We start from the raw sequence: 20504 nt of genomic DNA on the forward strand, positions 1-20504 counted from the left end.
TGGTCTCTAGAAAACTCTTTTGCATTTTTGTTAGTACAGCTAGAAATGTCATTGTTTTCCATGAAAACAGCTTTTGAACGGTAGTGTATATGTTCCCCACATTCTTATTTTAAGAACCTGGTTGCCTGTCTTTTTAATATGGGATGCCATGCATCGTATTTTGGCTCTGTAACCTATTATATTTATGATCAGCCGTTATTGTTCATCCACGACCTATGTATCGACCCTTGTGAAAACTTCTCTATAGTCAAGGTTTTTTTTTTTAATGATTATGCAAACCAATTTTGACTTAACCCTTCTTTGGACATGTTATAAGTGCATGGGATAAAAAAAGCTCACGTCTTTTTTTTAACTAAGTAGTCACACAAGTAGGGATTTCTCACTTAGTAACATAAGAAATGCATGATTGACATTACGTAAACATATTTCACATGTAACAACTCTATGAAGCGTCAACATCAGGCACAGCTAAATTATACACACACGTTTACTACGTTTTGCACTATGCTTACATATTTGTTTTAGATGTATATTTTCTTCTAAATTACATCTATTATAGATCATTATGTATGAGTGGATCAAAAGGCAGGTAACTGTACCCAAACAAAAGCTCAGTTAAAACAGGAACATGTAGGGTCCCAAACATAAACTTGCAAGCGTTACACTAGTGTTGAAATGGGACAGCCATACAACCCACACCTTAGTATGTCTATTTCTGTAATATGAAATGAACTGCCAAATATTTCATACTCTTAAAAAAAAGATGGTCAGAAGGTTGACTATCCCTGGAACAGAGCAGAGATCAAAGCACTTGTAAACATCAGGGACACGTTACTATCTAAAAGTGCGTGTACGCATAAATCTTCCTCCTACACATTACAAATCTGTCACTTAAGCAGCATTGTGTGTCATCCCAATGGTTGAATTAGTGCTGTTTTTTCACTAGGTCTAAGAGGACATAAATTTTGAGGCTCACTGGAATGTATAAGCCCTCAGACATACAGATGAGAATGGTCTATATGTTCTATACTACTACTAAATATTTCCAAGTTAAATCTTCAATGGAAATGTACCAAGATACAATACAATTATACCATATATATCTATATGTATTATGTCTCAGACAGTCTGCATGTCATACAATGCCAGATGGCTTAAAAACACATTGCAGTGTGCAACTCTATGTAAACAGGATTCAGTACAGGATTACCATTACATGCCAAAATAAATGAGCTTTGCTATCTTTCCTTTTTAAAAAAATAAACAATAACAGTAACTTTTTAAGTATAAGTTTACAGTGATATGCAAGAGATCCAAGTGCAGCGATAGAATAAAGTACACACTCTTAACCAAACTTGGAAGTGTTTTTTTTTTTTTTTTAAATATGGAATATTCACAATTGTGTTTATGGGACAAACACAGCATTTTTCTTGAAGAGGTGCCATGGTGCAAGATGTTTTATGGGCAGTAACCAACTAGACTTAACCTAGAAACACTTCATAGGAGCTAGTAGACACTTGGCCAAATAATGCACACTGCACTTGAGTGTCCAGCATGTCACTACCGTGTTTAGCTTACTTTGAGTTTTAAATGAATAAAACCCCAAGCAGGTGCTACAAAGGCCATTTGGGGAATACATTACACAGCTTTTAACAAAATTTGCTAACAGCACATTTCTTATACATTTGTTATCTGTAATACGGAGTTACGGACAACCATAACACAACCATTCTACTACTGTTAACATGCATGATAAAGTAAAAGTGGACCTGTTAATTTCCTTCATTTGCCCCTTTTCTAGATGATGAAATGAATGAAAACAACGGAGAAAAAAATCATAAGAAAGTAATAGCAGTATAATGTAGCCATATTGTCTTAGACCCCATCAACATAATCAGTTCATGTTCAGACTTGAGAACATTGAGAGTTTGTATGCTTGAAGCATACATTCTGTTGCTATTCTAACCTATGTAAGGAACAGATCATAGGACACTGAGGTTTATTTAACTGTGCTGTATTTGTAACATATTAACCTACTGTCTTCACTGGGTTTATACTTCAAGAAGAGATGGGTTGAATCTAAGTAAGGGATAGTTAGAAGTCACATGACATTTAAGAAATTATTGATCTAACTATGCATTATACATAGCCACACCATGCAAATAGAGAAATTCTACAAGGTTGGATGTATTCTGCAGTAACTATGAAGAGAGTCCCCATTTGTAAATAGAACACAGAACTCCAAGAAAATAAGTTCTAAAAATGTGATCTAGGAAAATTATATTTTATTGGTGAACAAAGCATTCATTCGAAAAGTACATCATACAGACTGCATTCATGAATAAATCAGATGTGAATGAGGTCTGGCTTTTGAACAAAATACATAGAGGACTACAAGAATTTTCTGAACACTGACACTACATCAATGGTGCACAGCCCCAGTTCTTGAGGGCCGCAATTTTTGGATCTCCATTAAAGAACTTGTTTCCAGTATATATTGGAATATTGGAGTCCTTGAGCACCAGAGCTGTCCAGCCCTGCTCTCTATTATGCAGGCGGAGAGGTCCAACTCAATTTTCAAAGGCCACAGGCAAGCCAGCATTTCAGCATATGTCAAATAAATGTGAAACATTATGCCTCACCACTACACACTGAGTATTGGCCTAAGATGGTGGGATGTCTCTGGTCCTTTGGGATTTGAAGTTCACACTGTGGCTTTATACATAAGCTGTGAGATCATGGCACTCTTCTGAACACTATAGCATGTCTCTATCCTAAATCTACATGCTAGAGATTAGGCTCGGCACTAAACAATGGTACATCTAATTCAGCAGTAATGTATCTTTCACTGTGACCATTTGTCCAGGTGATGCAACAAAAGTTAGTCTTGTTACAGTTTTAAAATAGCTTTTTAAGTTGAAGATTTTAAGATTCACCCTCCCAGCTATTGAAGGCTGATGTGTGAAATTAAGCTGCCAGAAAGGTTCTTGGCCAACTGAGGCAAATCCAAATCAGTGTCACTCTCGTACTGCTTCTATGGTAAAAGATGCTCTGTCTTGGAAGCGGAAGGCCATTAATTCACTCTATCCATCTGGTTAAAGAGTTAATGGGAATGGCTTGTGGCACTCAACAATTCTAGGATCAGTGGTTTCTATTGCTGTATTTTAATATAACAAACTTACTTTGGCTCGCTGTAGGAGACCCAACTACACAGCCAGAGAAAGCTGCTAAAGATGTCTAATATAAGCTTGCTTTCTTAAAATTATTGGGGAAAGGTAAAGATAGCTTTGGCATTTCCAAAAGCAGCCAAGACACTTTTATTGGCAATTTGTAGGTATTTACGTAATAATCATTAACGCCTAAGTTTGGCTTGGGTTTTGTTATCAGGACAAAGGGGAAACAAGCAACCTTATGATAAATTAAACACAAGAGGCACATGCATTAACATTTAGATGATCAAAAAGATATTACCATATGACAGGGGCCAATGGTACTGGGCACCATTATTTGTATAAATTTATTATAGCTCTGTACTATTGCTCTGATTGTAAAATAAAATATATAAAAAGGCGCTGCATATAAAACTAATCTCACAAAAAAAATATATAAACCAGTATTAAACATGCAGTAAACAAATTAAACAAACATGCTTTTCGTTGGATGCAGGGTTTAGCACTACAATTACAAATCATTTTATGTTTTCCTGACTTGGATTAGCTGTTGATACAATGTGCTATGAATCCTGGGGTAGGAGAGAAGGGCATGAACATGTAAAATAGTTTTCACAAACATGCTGTCAATAGAAAGAGCAGAAAAATGAAATATTTTGTTATCCCAATGATAATGTTACGGACCTCAGAGTTAACGTTCACTTTCACACCGACAAGGTGTTTAAAGGCTTGGAATACAGTGTCTCAATGTAAAACACGTGGAGCATGCATCCTGTCACCAATATCCCCATGGCATGGATCTTGCGCATGAGACAAACATTCTATTTTTTTTAATTCCGTTATGAGTAAGGCAGTATTTACAATGTCTTCATTTTATGAAAAAAGGTTTTGGTATAATGTAAAGCTGATCTTCGATAAACAGTTTGCTTAGGCTTTGATGCTGACCCATAGACATCCAATTAATGTCCCATATATCCATGTGTTGATATAAAGTTTTCTTCCGGTTTCTGTACATAGCATGCCAGCTGTCACACCAGTTAAAATTAATAAGGAGGGGACAGTTCTCTTCATGCTAAGCTTGGCAACGTGCCCCTCTCCAGGAAACTTATTGCGTTGTCCTGGATCAGCGGCTTCATAAAACTCTGTCATGAGCCTAGGATAAGAGGACACAGCATATAGTGAGCAAATGCATTTTAAAGCACCTTAACATCTCATCCTCAAATATCCACCCAACAAGGTCTTTAATAACCAGGAAAAAAATCTGCTGGATCATTTTACACATGGAGATTTTAGAACTCTTGTGTGACATGCTCCACTTGATGTCATATTAAAAGGCAATTAATAAACGAAGCGTCAGTTGGTGGAGAACAGCCAACAGGTCAGTCTGAACAACTCAAATATAAACAAGGAGGTCAGAAAAACTTTAATACAAAGTTCTCTATCCTGAGGCACACATGCTTTTTCTTATGAATCAACCTGACCACACACAGTGTTCTGAAATCTATGGACCACCAGTGGTCTCAAGTATGATATGGTGAGTGCAACTGAGAATGCATGTGTCTGTAGGCAAAAAGCATGTATGTGGAAAAACTGTGTGGGAAATAGGCATAAATAAAGCTACCACAGTTGCGTAGCAGCATATTGCTAGCGTATTAAGATGATATTTAGGAACTGGTGCACTTTTTAAGTGAATCCTGGACACAATCCTTACTTTTATTTAACATATTGTACAATGGTAACATCTATTGACATAACTGTACAGCTCAAAATCAGTACACACAAAAAAAGAAATAATAAAAAAAATAAAATAAATATACCTATCCTTAATTTCAAAGCGCTCATGAAGCCATCTTCTCATAAATATCTGTTCTTTGGGGATATCTTTTACGTCAATGCGTTCCACAGCTATATGAATCCTTGGGCATTCTCTGCACAAAAATTCTAAAGAACAAATACAAACAAATATTTTCTGTTTAGAGGAAAATGGTCACGAAAAACGCTGCTGCTAAAAGACTATCACAGTAAAGCACACCCTGCCAAGCAGACATGTAAACCGTGTTATAATGAAACCACTGGAGTGGATAGTGGCGTAATAATGCTTTAGGCGTTTTGGAAAATACCTCAATTATATCCTGAAATAAACACATAAATGTAGTATAAAATAAAAAAAGGTAAATACAGCAACGGTCACTGAACATGATTAGATACGCACAGAACTGGGCCCGCAACTTAGCACTTTGGAAGCAAACTAGCATTCATTAAGTGGTTACAAGCATTTTCTTCATATAACCCGTAACAGAATTACTATTATCAGTGCATGCCCGAAGAATAGATCTCAAAGGTAAAATTGACATAGGACCCAGGTATTTTTTTGGCCAGAATTTCACTGAACTAGCCAAATGAAGGCCAATAAACAAAATACGAGGACTTTTCTGAGTAATAGTGTATAGTGGAAAAGCTGGTATCATGGGAAAAAAAAAAAAGTATTTCATTTTAACCTCGGAAAAATTAAATATTGGGCAATATATCCACCAATCCAATACACATTGCATTCATTTTAATTTCAGAATGATTTCTCATCATATATGCTTTGTATATACCCGACTAAATGTTCACCGTCATTGCAAAGTGATACGTTATATTATTTTCAAAGGATAAACTTTACACATACTTACTTGAGTTTGAAGGATTGCAGCTATTAATAAGGCAGATAAAAAACATTTGTGTGCATTTCTAACAGCTGTCACTGGAGAGTGACGTTCTAAGCCATTTCTCTACAATTTACCGATAGTATTAATCCTACTAAAATTCTCATCATAACAAATCATTTCTCCTTGTTTTATCTTTGTTTATTATGTACTGTACAATTCCAAAAGGGGATACGTTTGTATTGAGGAAAAAAATACTGTAAATATGTGTGTGTGAATATAGATAATATATTAGTTACATTTTACATGGATAAACAAAGGCAAGTTTTGTTTTCACAGCAAAAATAAGCAACCATAGTAGAACTGAGTACCAAATGACTGGCCTCACGTAGGAGACTTATGATTTATCTAGGATAGCCGTGAAATTCATATAACACTTTCATGCCACTAACGTAGTTTGTCTAAAATATGTCACGACACTCAGAAATAAAAGCAATCGTCGCACAAGGCTGGCACTGAAAATACAGCTGTGTTCTTTCAATGAAGCCTCTAGAGATCTGTTTTTGTGATCTGGGTATTTAATCTTACATCAGTAGGAGTCCCTAGGGGACTGCAATTAAGGATAAAGAGTTTGGTTCCATTCTGGCAATACAGGGCACATCATTTACTCTGGAGCTACACAAGTGGCAGTTACACAGAGAAACATAGATCTTCTTAACTGTGAGAAATCTGCAAAGAAACAAGTTCCTTTTCCTCAAAAAGAATTTGTATATTATCTTGCCTAAGACAGACAATGTCTGCTTTACCAATATATACACAGAGAGAGGAAGTTGTGTGTGGTTGAGGAGGACCTGCACTGTCCACGGTATGGCAGTCTTTGGGAACCGCCAAGAGCCCTCCCCTTGTCAGAAGTCTTGCATTATGATGGAATCACACATGACTTCCTTTATGAATTAATGCCTCGTGCTCACAATGAAAGTGATGCTCCATTCAATGAGTGCTGGACTGATGACAAACGGTGTACCAGAAGAGCGAAATGCTAGTGTACAAGGGAGGGCTGGTGCCATGTGGTGAAGGGACAGGTAAAGCCAAGCGACACCCATTTGCTCTTTTGTGCCCCCCCAGCTAAATCACATGAGCACTGGCACCCAGATTTACACACACATTCATCTTTACACAAACTTACACACTAACACATATGCATCTATGATCACATATACTCATGTGTGTCATTTTGTGTGCTCTGTAGGTTTCAGAAATGATACAATAACCTATACATGCAAGGTAATTTCTATAATCTGAAAGGGCAGCTGAAAACATTTTGGAGACGGACATTGCTAACCAACACAAAAGCTTTTTGGAAGAAAAATAAATAATAACCGCTAACTTTAGCAAAGAATGGTGGCCAAATGGTTGTGTAACAAGAGCCTAAAAGCACTCCAGGTTGTCTACTTCCCAGAAACATGCCCATGGTGGTTTATTTACCGTTTTATCCGTTTGCGATTACCATTACAAACCATAATACCGACTGTGAAAATATATATTTTTTTAAAACTTTGAAACAATGTACAATATCTAATATTTGATGTATAATTGCCACAAATGTATATTATTATATAAGTTATGGTGGGTAAAGGTGATGGAAAACCCTTCCACTTAAAATTAAGGGGGCAGTAGAAGCATTATTAAACACTCCTCTACAGACACCAAGACATGTCAGAAGGCTTGTTTTTCCCTCAGAAATCTCATGGTGCTGCCACAACCAAAAGGGATTCTGAGAGGTGCATGCAAATAAAGGTCAAAAGTTGATTATTGTTGACCTTATTTGCATGTGCCTACCCAGAATCCCTTGTGGTTGTGGCAGCACCATGAGACTTCTGGCTTGTCTGGTGGCTGTAGATGAGAGTTTAATAATGCTTCTACTACCCCCACAAATGTATAGTAATTTGGTCAACTCAGCTACTTTGGCGACAGGTATCCTAGCAAATCATGCAGAAAATGTGGCACTTCATTTTTTTTTATATATATATTTATATTAGGGCTGCAACAACTAATCGATAAAATAGATAATAATCGATAATGAAATTCGTTGCCAATGAATTTCATTATCGATTAGTTGAATCGATTATTATCGATTATAAAATTAGGGTTTTTTCAGAGCAAACGCTCTGAAAAACACCCCTCATTATATAATAGTTTAGTCTGACTCACAGCAGCAGCTCCTACTTACCAGTCCCTCCCTGTAAATCACTGTGACAACTGGCCCCGCCCCCTTCCTGCTCCCAGAAGGCCAGAACCACATGGCTGTGACACTCATCTAACTAAGTATAAAATTAATATTTGGGCTACTGAAAGTCAGGGGAGGTGGGGGTTAATTTAGGGGCAGTTATGGTTAGTGGGGTGTTTAGGGTTAATTTAGGGGCAGTTATGGTTAATGGGGTGTTTAGGGGCAGCTATGGTTAATGGGGTGTTTAGGGTTAATTTAGGAGCAGCTGTGGTTAATGGGGTGTTTGGGGTTAATTTGAGGCAGTTGTGTGTTTAGGGTTAATTTAGGGGCTGTTGTGGTTAATGGGGTGTTTAGGGTTAATTTAGGGTAGTTTTGATGGGGTATTTAGAGTTAATTTAGGGGTAGTTATGGTTAATGGGGTGTTTAGGGTTAATTTAATGATGAGGACTGAGGGTTAATTTAATAAAGTTAACTTAAGGTGCAGTTAGAGATAAAGGGGGGCAGACTAAAGAGAATCTAAATCCTGGGGGCAGTGAAGATTAACCCAGTACTTATTTATAAAAGTATGGTGTCAGTGTGCTGTGAACAGGTCTGTGACTCTATGAGGGGACTATGAGATAATGGGCATATCTGGGGAGGACAGAGTGACATCTGGGGGTATAACGCATATACATTATATAAGGCATATGTGGGGAGGGCAGTGTGGCATGTCTGGGGAGGACGGAGTGGTGTATCAGGGTGTATAAGGCATATCTGGGGCCACAGTGGCATATCTGGGGGTAGAGTGGAGTGGCATATGTGGGGAGGGCAGCGTGGCATGTCTGGGGAGGATGGAGTGGTGTATCAGGGGGGTATAAGGCGTATCAGGCACAGTGGCATATGTGGGGGTGGCGTGGCATATGTGGGAGGCAGCGTGGCGTGGCATATGTGGGAGGCAGCGTGGCGTGGCATATGTGGGAGGCAGCGTGGAGTGGCATATGTGGGAGGCAGCGTGGAGTGGCATATGTGGGAGGCAGCGTGGAGTGGCATATGTGGAGTGGTATATGTGGGAGGCAGCCTGGAGTGGTATATGTGGGAGGCAGCGTGGAGTGGCATATGTGGGAGGCAGCGTGGAGTAGCATATGTGGGAGGCAGCGTGGAGTGGTATATGTGGGAGGCAGCGTGGCATATGTGGAGTGGCATATGTGGGAGGCAGCGTGGAGTGGTATATGTGGGAGGCAGCGTGGCATGTCTGGGAGGCAGCATGGCAAGCCTGGGCTCAAATGTGCATAAATTGGGGGGGCTGGTTGGGAAATAAAGAGAAGAAATGCATTTTATCAAAGTTTTTTTTTTATTCTGCTGTTTGTATTTAACATCATTTGTTTATTAAATTATTTTAAATAAATGAAAAATTTACATTCATTTTTTTTATCCGATTAATCGACAAAATAATCGGCCAACTAATCGATTATGAAAATAATAGTTAGTTGCAGCCCTAATTTATATATATATATATTATTCATACTACAAAAGAGTGGTGTATAATTTGTATGGGTGGCGTAAAAATGGAAAAGGCTGTGTATATATGTAATGTAGATCAAACCTTTCCCAATATCTGGGGTAACGGCACATGAAAGCCCAAACCTTAATTTTCATACACTGGGATAGATACCATTGGGTTGCATTCCAAACACCTTCCACAGTGCAAGACTTTTGCAGAACCTGCTTAGTGAACGCAACAGAAGGTCCTGTTTTGATGAGCATTGAGTAACTTTATTACATTATAAAGCACAGTCATGTCTCTTTCATAACTTCCTTTGCTAGTGAAACTACTCTATTGCTCCGTCCCTTGTAGGCTAACGGCATGGATGCCTGCCGGCACGGTTCAAGCATGCACATTGCACCTGGCATCTGAATAAATCAAGATACGGTCACTGCAAATCGTGTTCTCTCATTAATCAAAGATTAGCACTTCATTTTACATACATTTTAGTTTACTGAATGTCCATTACGTGTAGCAAAATAAAAGAAAAGGAAAAAGAACATACGACCATTTCAACAGTTTGATAAATTACACCATCATTCTGTAGCAAAACATAATTACATAAAACCACAACTAATGGGCTGAACATAGTTTGTCACTCAAATACATTTTAGCTTCAAAGTATTAAGTTAAAAACCTTCCCATGGATCATATACAAATCTTACAGCTGAGTGCTGTGGTGCTCAAAAATATTGCCTCCACGTGTTGAGACACCAGTTTAATGGCATTTGCCCCATTAACTTTCATTTTCTGCTACCTCCTTATATGCAAGTCTATTGAGAGTAAGACACACAGGAAGCCTACTGGTAGCCACCACTCCTAGTACATCACTCATAGTACAAGCTCTGACGTGTGTGCTTCCACCCTATCCGTCATCATACTTCTGAAACGTGTGGATTCACTTGCAACATCCCTAGAGCTTAATGTCTAGATGCTCTTATTTAAATATTACTGACACCTCTTCTTTTATGGAATGTATATTTAATTACTTAAAACACTTATCTGACACAGATGAGGCTACCATGGTGCAAAAATACTTCTTCCACAACATCCAAAGTACTTTCCTGCTCAATTAGCCAATGAAATCAATGGAAATAATTGTCACTGCTTGACAGTTAAAGTAGCCAATCGGTGACAGGAAAGTGCTCCTTCTGGAATCAATAGGAAGACTCTGCACATGCCCACTGGCATCCCGTACGCAGAGGTGATCACAACATGTGCAGGAGATGCATTTGGCCGAATGCATCATCTGCAGGGAATTCTGCAGCATTTACCCATACATTTACAAAACGGTCCACACAAAAATGTAAAATAATGGCACCCATACCATATGAATTAAAGTTCAAATGATGCCTGGAGTGTCTCTTTAAGAAAGTTAAACTTTAGACACAGAACAACATTCCCAAAGAGGTAGTTCCAATCACACCTTAACACCTCAGACGTGTAGACAATACCATGCAAGAGGACAGTGATAATGTGCTGATTAGATGTAACATTGTAAGAAAAAGGGATTTTTACACTTGATGAGTTTTTTCAGCTTCTTTGCTGTTTTTTTACCCAAACAGTAATTTTCTTTTCTCTTATTTTTCCCGCTCACAAACATCATACATACAAAGACACACTTTCCCCTCTCAGAACAAATAGTGTTTTCTTTGGAAACCATGATATTGGTATCAATACAGACTTTACATAATTGTAGACAGCTAATGCTTTTGAAGAAACACGCAATATATTTACTTGCACTGTGTTTAAATGAAAAATTTCCCCAAAAAAATGTGATAGTCCGGGACGGTAGCCTTAATAGGGATACCATATCTCTAAAGTATATGTTTCTGAAAAACAGACAACTGAAGGCTATGCTATCACATTATATACCCATTTTACAAGGGAGATCAGGCCGTGGCTCTCCCTTGCGAGAACATGTGCCCTTCCCACTAGAAATATACATTAAAAAGAAAGAAAAAAACAAAAAGTCTTGCAAAAGTTCATAAATAAGGAAAAATAGTGCGTACAAAAGTAACAAAAAAACCCCAAAAACTTATGCATGTGAAATATTATGCTACTTATGGGATATGTTGAACATAAATCAGGGGGCAAGAAAAGCTCCAGTCACTTTGGGGGGGGGGGGCAAACTCATCTATTAAGTAAAACTGCTGTTTTCACACAGTAAGGTGCCAATGGTGTGAATAACACATTCATGTCTATTACCCCTGAAAACAATAACATGCATGTCTTTTATGGTATAGACAAGATTAAGAGGACTAAAACGATCCCTTACGCACTACATTACTTTTTATTATAAGAACACTACTTTTGGGTTGATGAGCAGCAAAATTATTTTATAGAGTCTTCCATCGCTTTTTTTTTTTTATATATAATATATATATATATTATATATATATATATTATATATATATATATATATATATATATATATATATATATATATATATATATATATATATATATATATATATATATATATATATATATATATATATATATATATATACACATACATATTGTGGCAAAGTAATGGACTCTGTCTACATAAGTGGCAGATTGGAACGCTCATTATTCCCAGCATGGGGAGGGTTAATTGCTGGAGGTCAGCAAGGTGGAGCCAATTAACCTGAACTCAGGTGCTTAAAGGGGCGGCCGTTAGAGGCATTAGATGTCTGGGAGTAGGGTGAGAGGCAGGCAAGCCAGAGGCCCTCAGACTGTATCAAAAGGATTTGTTTTTGCTTTGGTTTATTTACACTATGAAGTGCATTGCTGTGGACTGTACAATTCTGCAATAAACCACATCTTGCTTTTATTCTGCTGGTGTTCGGAGTTTCTTGTTTTGATCGAGCCATCCTGCCACAAGTGGTGTCAGAAGTGGGATATTGCTGTTTGAACCCTGTATCAACATGGAGGATGTTTTAAAGGCCCTCCTGCATGCTACTACAGTACAACAGGAAACCAACCGGCTGATAACTGCTCAGATGGGAGCTATGATGGAAGCACAGCAAGAGGACAGGATTGTCCTAAAAGAGATTGTACAGCAACTCTCAAAAACTACCACAGATGAACAGAGCAGCAGTCCAAAACCTATCCATGCAAGTCAGTATCTGCAAAAGATGACGCCGCAAGATGATGTGGAGGCCTATCTAACAGCTTTTGAGCGGACTGCCATCAGAGAGCAATGGCCTCGCACTCAATGGGCTGGTATAGTTGCACCTTTTTTGCTTGGTGAAGCTCAAAAAGCCTATTTTGACCTAGAGGAAGAGGCGGCTGCTAGTTATGATATTCTTAAAGCAGAGATTCTTGCAAGGACTGGCGTGACTCCAGTGATCCGTGCCCAACGGTTCTATAATTGGAAATACCAGGAACAGAAGGCACCAAGATCACAAATGTTTGATTTGATTCATCTGGCCAGGAGATGGTTAAAACCAGAGAGTTCAACGCCTGCTCAAATAATTGAGACCTTGGTTTTGGATCGGTTTTTGCGAGGATTACCCCAAGGCCTACGAGAGTGGGCAGGGCAGGGAAGCCCTACCACTTATGATGCAATGGTGGCACTGGTTGAACAATATACAGCAGTGAGAGAGTTAAAATCTACATCACAGACTAAAATGCAACAGAACCAAAGACTGCTCACAAGTTCAAGGCCCTGGAACTATGGGAAAAATCAAGTTGTGATCCGAACTGGAGGCCCTGAAGTTTCTCCGGATGGAAACCAGGACTATAAACCCTCAAAGGGATGGCAAACCAGGAAACCTCCAGTTACTTGCTTTGAGTGTGGGGAGCTAGGTCACATAAAAGCTATGTGTCCTCATTTGCAGGAACCTATGGAATGTGGGTATAATGCTATAAATGACTTTTGTGGACTAATCTGTTTGGTTGGGAAACAGACCGAAAAATGTGTGTTTGATAAATCTGTTTTGTTAAATGGGAAGGAAACCGTAGCGCTTGTGGACTCTGGGAGCGATATTTCCTTAGTGACAAGCAGTCTCATTCAACCGTCTCAGTTGCTCCCAGGTAAGAAGGTTGGGATACTCTGTGTACATGGCTATACTGTATCATACCCTACTACCTCTGTAAACATAGGCTATGGGGGCCAAACTTTTTCAGTAGTGGCTGCAGTGGTACCTAAATTACCCCATCCCCTTATTCTTGGACGTAATTTCCCGGCGTTTCAAAGCCTGATTCAAAACCCGTGGGAGTCTGTAGAGGAGAACCCGTTTTGTGTTTTCCCATTGGTACACCCAGATTTGTTTTGTAAAAGGCGCAAGACAAGACGTGAGAGAAGGGAAGATAAGCATAGGGGTACTGGGGACTTACAAATGGCTTTGATAAATGAAGGTGTGACCTTACAAGATCCGAGCACTAGTTCCAACCCTTCAACCGAAATACTGGTTGAACCCCAGGGCCAAACCCGAGAACAGCCTACTATTGTGGATTTGGACATTGGTTTAAATCAGTTTGGAAGGGAACAAGTCAATGATTTAACATTGCAAAATGCCCGTAACCAAATTATAGAAGTTAATGGGACCATGGTCGATGGACAATCCAGAGACAGGTATCCTCATTTCATTCTTAGAAATGACCTACTTTATAGAGTGATCAGAGAGGAGGGGCAAGAACTTGAACAGCTCTTAGTACCAAGGTCCTTCAGGAGAAAGGTGTTGGAATTGGCCCATTCTCATTTGTTTGGGGGACATTTGGGGGTAGAAAAAACTCAGGAAAGGGTTTTAAGGCGATTTTTTTGGCCTGGGGTATATGAAGAGGTAAAGCGGTACTGTGCCTCATGCCCAGACTGCCAGCTAGCGACCCCAAAACCTCGTCTAAGAGCACCCCTAATCCCATTGCCAATTATTGAAACCCCTTTTGAGCGAATTGCTATGGATTTGGTGGGACCAATAGAAAAATCGGCTAAGGGTAATCAATATATTCTGGTCATATTGGATTATGCTACACGCTACCCAGAAGCTATTCCCCTCCGCAATACTGCCTCCAAAACCATAGCGAAAGAATTGCTTCAAGTATTTTCTCGGGTAGGGTTACCAAAAGAAATTTTAACTGACCAAGGTACCCCTTTTATGTCCCGACTAATGAAGGAGTTGTGTCATTTGCTACAAATAAAAGCTTTGAGGACATCTGTGTACCATCCTCAAACAGATGGGTTAGTTGAAAGATTCAATAGGACCCTGAAACACATGTTACGTAAAGTGGTTGATAGAGATGGGAAAAATTGGGACACTCTCCTACCGTACTTACTATTTGCTATTCGGGAGGTTCCCCAATCTTCTGTAGGGTTTTCACCTTTTGAGCTCCTTTATGGTAGGCATCCAAGAGGTTTATTAGATATAGCGAAGGAGGAGTGGGAAGAACAAACGGTACCAGGACAGAATGTCATTCAGTATGTGGAGCAACTCAAGGGGCGCATTACACAAATTTCTCCTATAGTCAGACAATATCTGGAGGAAGCTCAAAGAAGCCAACAGGTTATTTACAACCGCCAGGCTGCAGTACGTTCTTTCCAACCTGGGGACCGAGTTATGGTCCTTGTTCCCACTGCCGAAAGCAAACTCTTGTCTCATTGGCAGGGCCCATATGAGGTTATTGAACAAGTAGGCCCTGTAAACTATAAAGTTCGACAGCCTGATCGCAGGAAAGTCGAACAGATTTACCATATAAACCTGCTAAAACCCTGGAAGGATAGAGAAAGTAGTTTGGTTGCTATAGATAAATCCCCAGACCCAGATGTTAAAATATCTGCTGATCTCACCCCTGAACAGCAGAAGGAAGTTAAAGAAATGATATCAAGACATAAAGATGTCTTTTCTAGTATTCCTGGCAGAACTAGTGAAATCTGCCATGATATTATCACAGAACCAGGAGTTACAGTAAAAGTAAAGCCCTATAGAGTTCCCGAGGCAAAAAGGAGTGCAATACAAACAGAAGTAGCAAAAATGTTAGAACTGGGAGTCATTGAGGAATCACATAGCCAATGGTCTAGCCCCATAGTTCTAGTACCTAAGCCAGATGGGGCAGTTCGTTTTTGCAATGATTTTAGAAAACTTAATGAATGCTCTAAATTTGATGCCTATCCTATGCCTCGGGTTGATGAACTCATTGAGAAACTGGCACAGGCCAGATTCCTAAGTGTATTAGACCTTACAAAGGGTTATTGGCAGATCCCATTGACAGAAACTGCTAAAGAGAAAACTGCATTTGTGACCCCTGAAGGCCTGTACCAATATACAGTTTTGCCATTTGGGCTTCATGGAGCCCCAGCAACCTTTCAGAGGTTAATGAATAAACTTCTAAGACCTCACTCCAATTATGCTTCTGCATACTTAGATGATGTAGTCGTCTATAGCCGAGACTGGGACTCCCATTTGGGAAAGGTAGAAGCGGTTTTAAATAGTATTCGGAAAGCTGGTCTTACTGCTAATCCTGCCAAATGTTCTATTGGCTGTATGGAAGCCAAATATCTTGGTTATACTGTAGGGAGAGGACTGGTAAAACCTCAATTCACTAAGGCTGAGGCTATTGAACATTGGCCACGCCCTCTAAGAAAGAAACAGGTCAAAGCTTTCCTAGGAATAGTTGGCTATTATAGACGCTTCATACCCCACTTTGCCACTCGAGCTGCACCTCTCACTGATTTGATTAAAGCAAAGGCACCAGATACAGTGAGATGGAATGATGATGCAGAAAAAGCTTTTGCAGACTTGCGTACAGCTTTATGCAGGCACCCTGTTTTAGTAGCCTCGGATTTTAAGGAACATTTCTTTTTGCAAACGGATGCTTCTGATGTGGGCCTGGGGGCGGTATTGTCTCAAATGATAGGAGAGGAAGAACATCCTGTGTTGTTTTTAAGTCGTAAGTTGTTGCCAAGGGAGCAGAAGTATGCTACTGTAGAGAAGGAATGTTTGGCCATTAAGTGGGCAACTGAAACATTAAAATATTATTTGTTGGGCAGATCTTTTACCCTCATCACTGACCATGCTCCACTACAATGGATGCAGAACAACAAAGACAAGAATACTAAAGTCACACGTTGGTTCCTCTCTATGCAACAGTTTAAATTTGTTGTGAAGCATAGGGCTGGGCTATTGCATGCCAACGCAGATGCATTGTCTAGGGTGCACAGTTTCTTGTCGAAGGCCGCTTCACACACCTGTGTTAAGCTGAGGGGGAGGGTATGTGGCAAAGTAATGGACTCTGTCTACATAAGTGGCAGATTGGAACGCTCATTATTCCCAGCATGGGGAGGGTTAATTGCTGGAGGTCAGCAAGGTGGAGCCAATTAACCTGAACTCAGGTGCTTAAAGGGGCGGCCGTTAGAGGCATTAGATGTCTGGGAGTAGGGTGAGAGGCAGGCAAGCCAGAGGCCCTCAGACTGTATCAAAAGGATTTGTTTTTGCTTTGGTTTATTTACACTATGAAGTGCATTGCTGTGGACTGTACAATTCTGCAATAAACCACATCTTGCTTTTATTCTGCTGGTGTTCGGAGTTTCTTGTTTTGATCGAGCCATCCTGCCACAATATATATACATATACATATACACTAGGGCTGCAACAACTAATCGATAAAATCGATAATAATCGATAATGAAATTCGTTGGCAACGAATTTCATTATCGATTAGTTGAATCGATTATTAATCGATTATAAAATGAGGGTTTTTTCAGAGCAAACGCTCTGAAAAATCCCCCTCATTATATAATCCGTTTAGTCTGACTCACCGTCTCACAGCAGCAGCTCCTACTTACTCCCCCTCCCTGTAATCACTGTGATAACTGGCCCCGCCCCTTCCTTCTCCAGGCCAGAACCACATGGCTGTGACACTCATCTAACTGTAAGTATATGTGTATATATATATATATATATATATATATATATGTGTATGTGTGTGTATATATATATATATATATATATGTAATAAGTAATATATATATATATTTGGGCTACTGAAAGTTAGGGGAGGTGGGGGTTAATTTAGGGGCAGTTATGGTTAGTGGGGTGTTTAGGGTTAATTTAGGGGCAGTTATGTTAATAGGGTGTTTAGGGTTAATTTAGGGGCAGTTATGTTAATAGGGTGTTTAGGGTTAATTTAGGAGCAGCTGTGGTTAATGGGGTGTTTGGGGTTAATTTGAGGCAGTTGTGGTTAATGGTGTGTTTAGGGTTAATTTAGGGGATGCTGTGGTTGATGGGGTCTTTAGGGTTAATTTAGGGGATGCTGTGGTTAAGGGGGTGTTAAGGGTTAATTTAGGGGCAGTTATGGTTAATGGGGAGTTTAGGGTTAATTTAGGGGAATCTAAATCCTGGGGGCAGTGAAGTGACATATCTGGGGGTATACGGCATATACAGTATATAAGGCATATGTGGGGAGGGCAGTGTGGCATGTCTGGGGAGGACGGAGTGGTGGATCAGGGTGTATAAGGCATATCTGGGGGTAGAGTGGCATATCTGGGGGTAGAGAAGTGGCATGTCTGGGAGGCAGGGTGGCATGTCTGGGGAGGATGGAGTGGGGTATCAGGGGATATAAGGCGTATCAGGCACAGTGGCAGATGTGGAAGGCAGCGTGGAGTGGCAGATGTGGGAGGCAGCGTGGCATATGTGGGAGGCATTGTGGAGTGGCAGATGTGGGAGGCAGCATGGCGTGGCATATGTGGGGAGGGCAGGGTGGCATGTCTGGGGAGGATGGAGTGGTGTTTCAGGGGGTATAAGGCGTATCAGGCACAGTGGCATGTGGGGGGTAGAGTGGAGTGGCAGATGTGGGAGGCAGCGTGGCGTGGCAGATGTGGGAGGCAGCGTGGAGTGGCATATGTGGGAGGCAGCGTGGAGTGGCAGATGTGGGAGGTAGCGTGGTGTGGTATATATGTGGGAGGCAGCATGGAGTGCTGTGGTAGGCAGCGTGGCATATGTGGGGGGGCAGCATGGCATGTCTGGGAGGCAGCGTAGCAAGTCTGGGCTCAAATGTGCATATATTGGGGGGCTGGTTGGGAAATAAAGACAAGAAATGTATTATCAAAGTTTTTTTATTGTGCTGTTTGTATTTAACATCATTTGTTTAGTAAATTATTTTAAATAAATGAAAAATTTACATTTTTTTATCCGATTAATCGATTAATCGAAAAAATAATCGGCCAACTAATCGATTATTAAAATAATCGTTAGTTGCAGCCCTATATTTTATATGTGTGCGTATATATACATTTCTGGTTCATCCATTCATACATTATATTAAAAAAATATTTTCATCTGAATACTTTGCTACTATTGGTTGAACATAAAAATCCTAATCTGAGTTATTAGTAATTTACATTAAAATAGATCTCAGTTAAAAGGCTAAATATTATTTACTAAAAACAAATGTTAATACTAAACGAGTTCTTCCCTTAAGATGTTCTCACGGAAAAATGTTCAAGAACACTGAATTTCTTGGACAGCGGTTGAAATGTTTTGAATTTAAGACATCCTAACCTAGTCCCAAAAACATGAAACAATTGGCAAAGGAAGCGCAATAAACTACGCAATACAAAGAAAAAAGGTACATGGTAGGCAACATTTTTATGAAGCAGTTTTAACACCACTAATAAATTCACATGATAATTATAAGACTGTCATGTCACAACATCGCTTGTCCTACAAGGTATTTGGAATTGCAAAGCAATACATCTTACTTGAGGCAAAGCCAAATGAAAGCAGTTTCAAGAAAAAAAGGATTTATCATAGATCAAGCAACGCAGTCCTAGTTTGAAAGATTCTCGCCAGGTATATAGCAGCATTTTTAAAGCTGAGTCTACATCAATATATTAACCTGAATCTGTCACTTTCCCTAGCCTAAGTTTCACAGTACACTCGTCTTAATGACCACAGTGAACAGTAGCCTCTCAGGATGTGCCTTTATCTCCCCATTAAACCCCAACCCAACCATCCAAGCCCTTTAATGCATATGAAAACCGAGACATGTGAATACATATAAGGACAAATGAGAATCCCCTGTATCAATCAACACTTCTTCCAAGCAGCTCCAGTTAATTACATTGCAGAACAACGCATCTCGCATACTCACCTCCTGATAGCTCAGACACTGGCTAGTGCAAGAATTCCAGGGGGTCTCATGAGAGCCCTGGTTACACACGCAGAAACCGCTTCCATGGATTTCAGCAGGAGCTTTTTTGCCAATGACTGGCAGGGGTGTGTTTTTTTTTTTGTTTTTTTTTTAGGGGGGTGGAATCAGAAACAGTATGGATGTTAAAGTACTTACAAGGTAAGTTAATATGCATTCTTCTTAAACTTCTCATTTAAGGTGCCGTGCCACCATACTGGTTAAGGCATCCTTAGAAGATGGAGCGAGGGAAAGAGCAGGTCAAAGCCATTGGTGATGTGCCTACCTTGCAATATTTTCAATTTCTTTTAAAATAAACATTTTCAACTATCATACTCAAAGAAATACACTTTGAAAAAACTGTAAGTTGTTAATGGTAGAGTCTGTGTATTCACCCTCTAGAAAGGAAAAAGTAAGTACCTGCCATAGACGGAGCCTCTTTCCTTTGTCCTTCTTCGGTAGTCGTTCCCTCGTATGCCACTGTGATATCATAAACTGCGTCAAGGTGATCTTGCATTGTATCAATCGCAACGTGGGTTGCTTTCACACGTGGAGTTAACACATGCTTCAACACTGGAAGACCTAGAATGACATATTACTAATTTATTTTGCCCCAAAAAGGAGTATTTCTTGGGGGTTGTCGTTCAACAGGAAACTAAAAGGCCACAGGTCCCTCACGGGTATTTCATACCAATGGGTGCAGGTCTGGGAGTATCACGCTCAACTGTCAAGCGTTGTAGCCAGGCAAGAGGGCACGGTTACCCATAAATGTATAAAACTGGGTAGGAAGATGGCAGAGCTAAACTGTGCAACCCCTACCAGGAGAT

The 20504-nt window shown here is 39.8% G+C and overlaps 1 protein-coding gene across 1 annotated transcript in view; it reads right to left on the bottom strand.

Moving 5' to 3' along the window:
• Nucleotides 1-2263: 2263 nt before the first annotated feature.
• AGPAT5 (1-acylglycerol-3-phosphate O-acyltransferase 5) overlaps nucleotides 2264-20504 on the bottom strand; it is a 31246-nt gene continuing 13005 nt past the window's right edge. Inside the window, exons 6-8 of the mRNA XM_053459832.1 lie at nucleotides 20098-20259; nucleotides 4988-5111; nucleotides 2264-4323 (exon numbers count right to left, since the gene is read on the bottom strand). Of these exons, the coding sequence (XP_053315807.1) occupies nucleotides 4098-4323; nucleotides 4988-5111; nucleotides 20098-20259 (512 nt within the window). The 3' untranslated portion in view covers nucleotides 2264-4097. The remainder of the gene's footprint in view (nucleotides 4324-4987; nucleotides 5112-20097; nucleotides 20260-20504) is intronic.

The sequence above is a fragment of the Spea bombifrons genome, chromosome 3 (assembly GCF_027358695.1).
Source record: "Spea bombifrons isolate aSpeBom1 chromosome 3, aSpeBom1.2.pri, whole genome shotgun sequence".
Classification (NCBI taxonomy): domain Eukaryota; kingdom Metazoa; phylum Chordata; class Amphibia; order Anura; family Pelobatidae; genus Spea; species Spea bombifrons.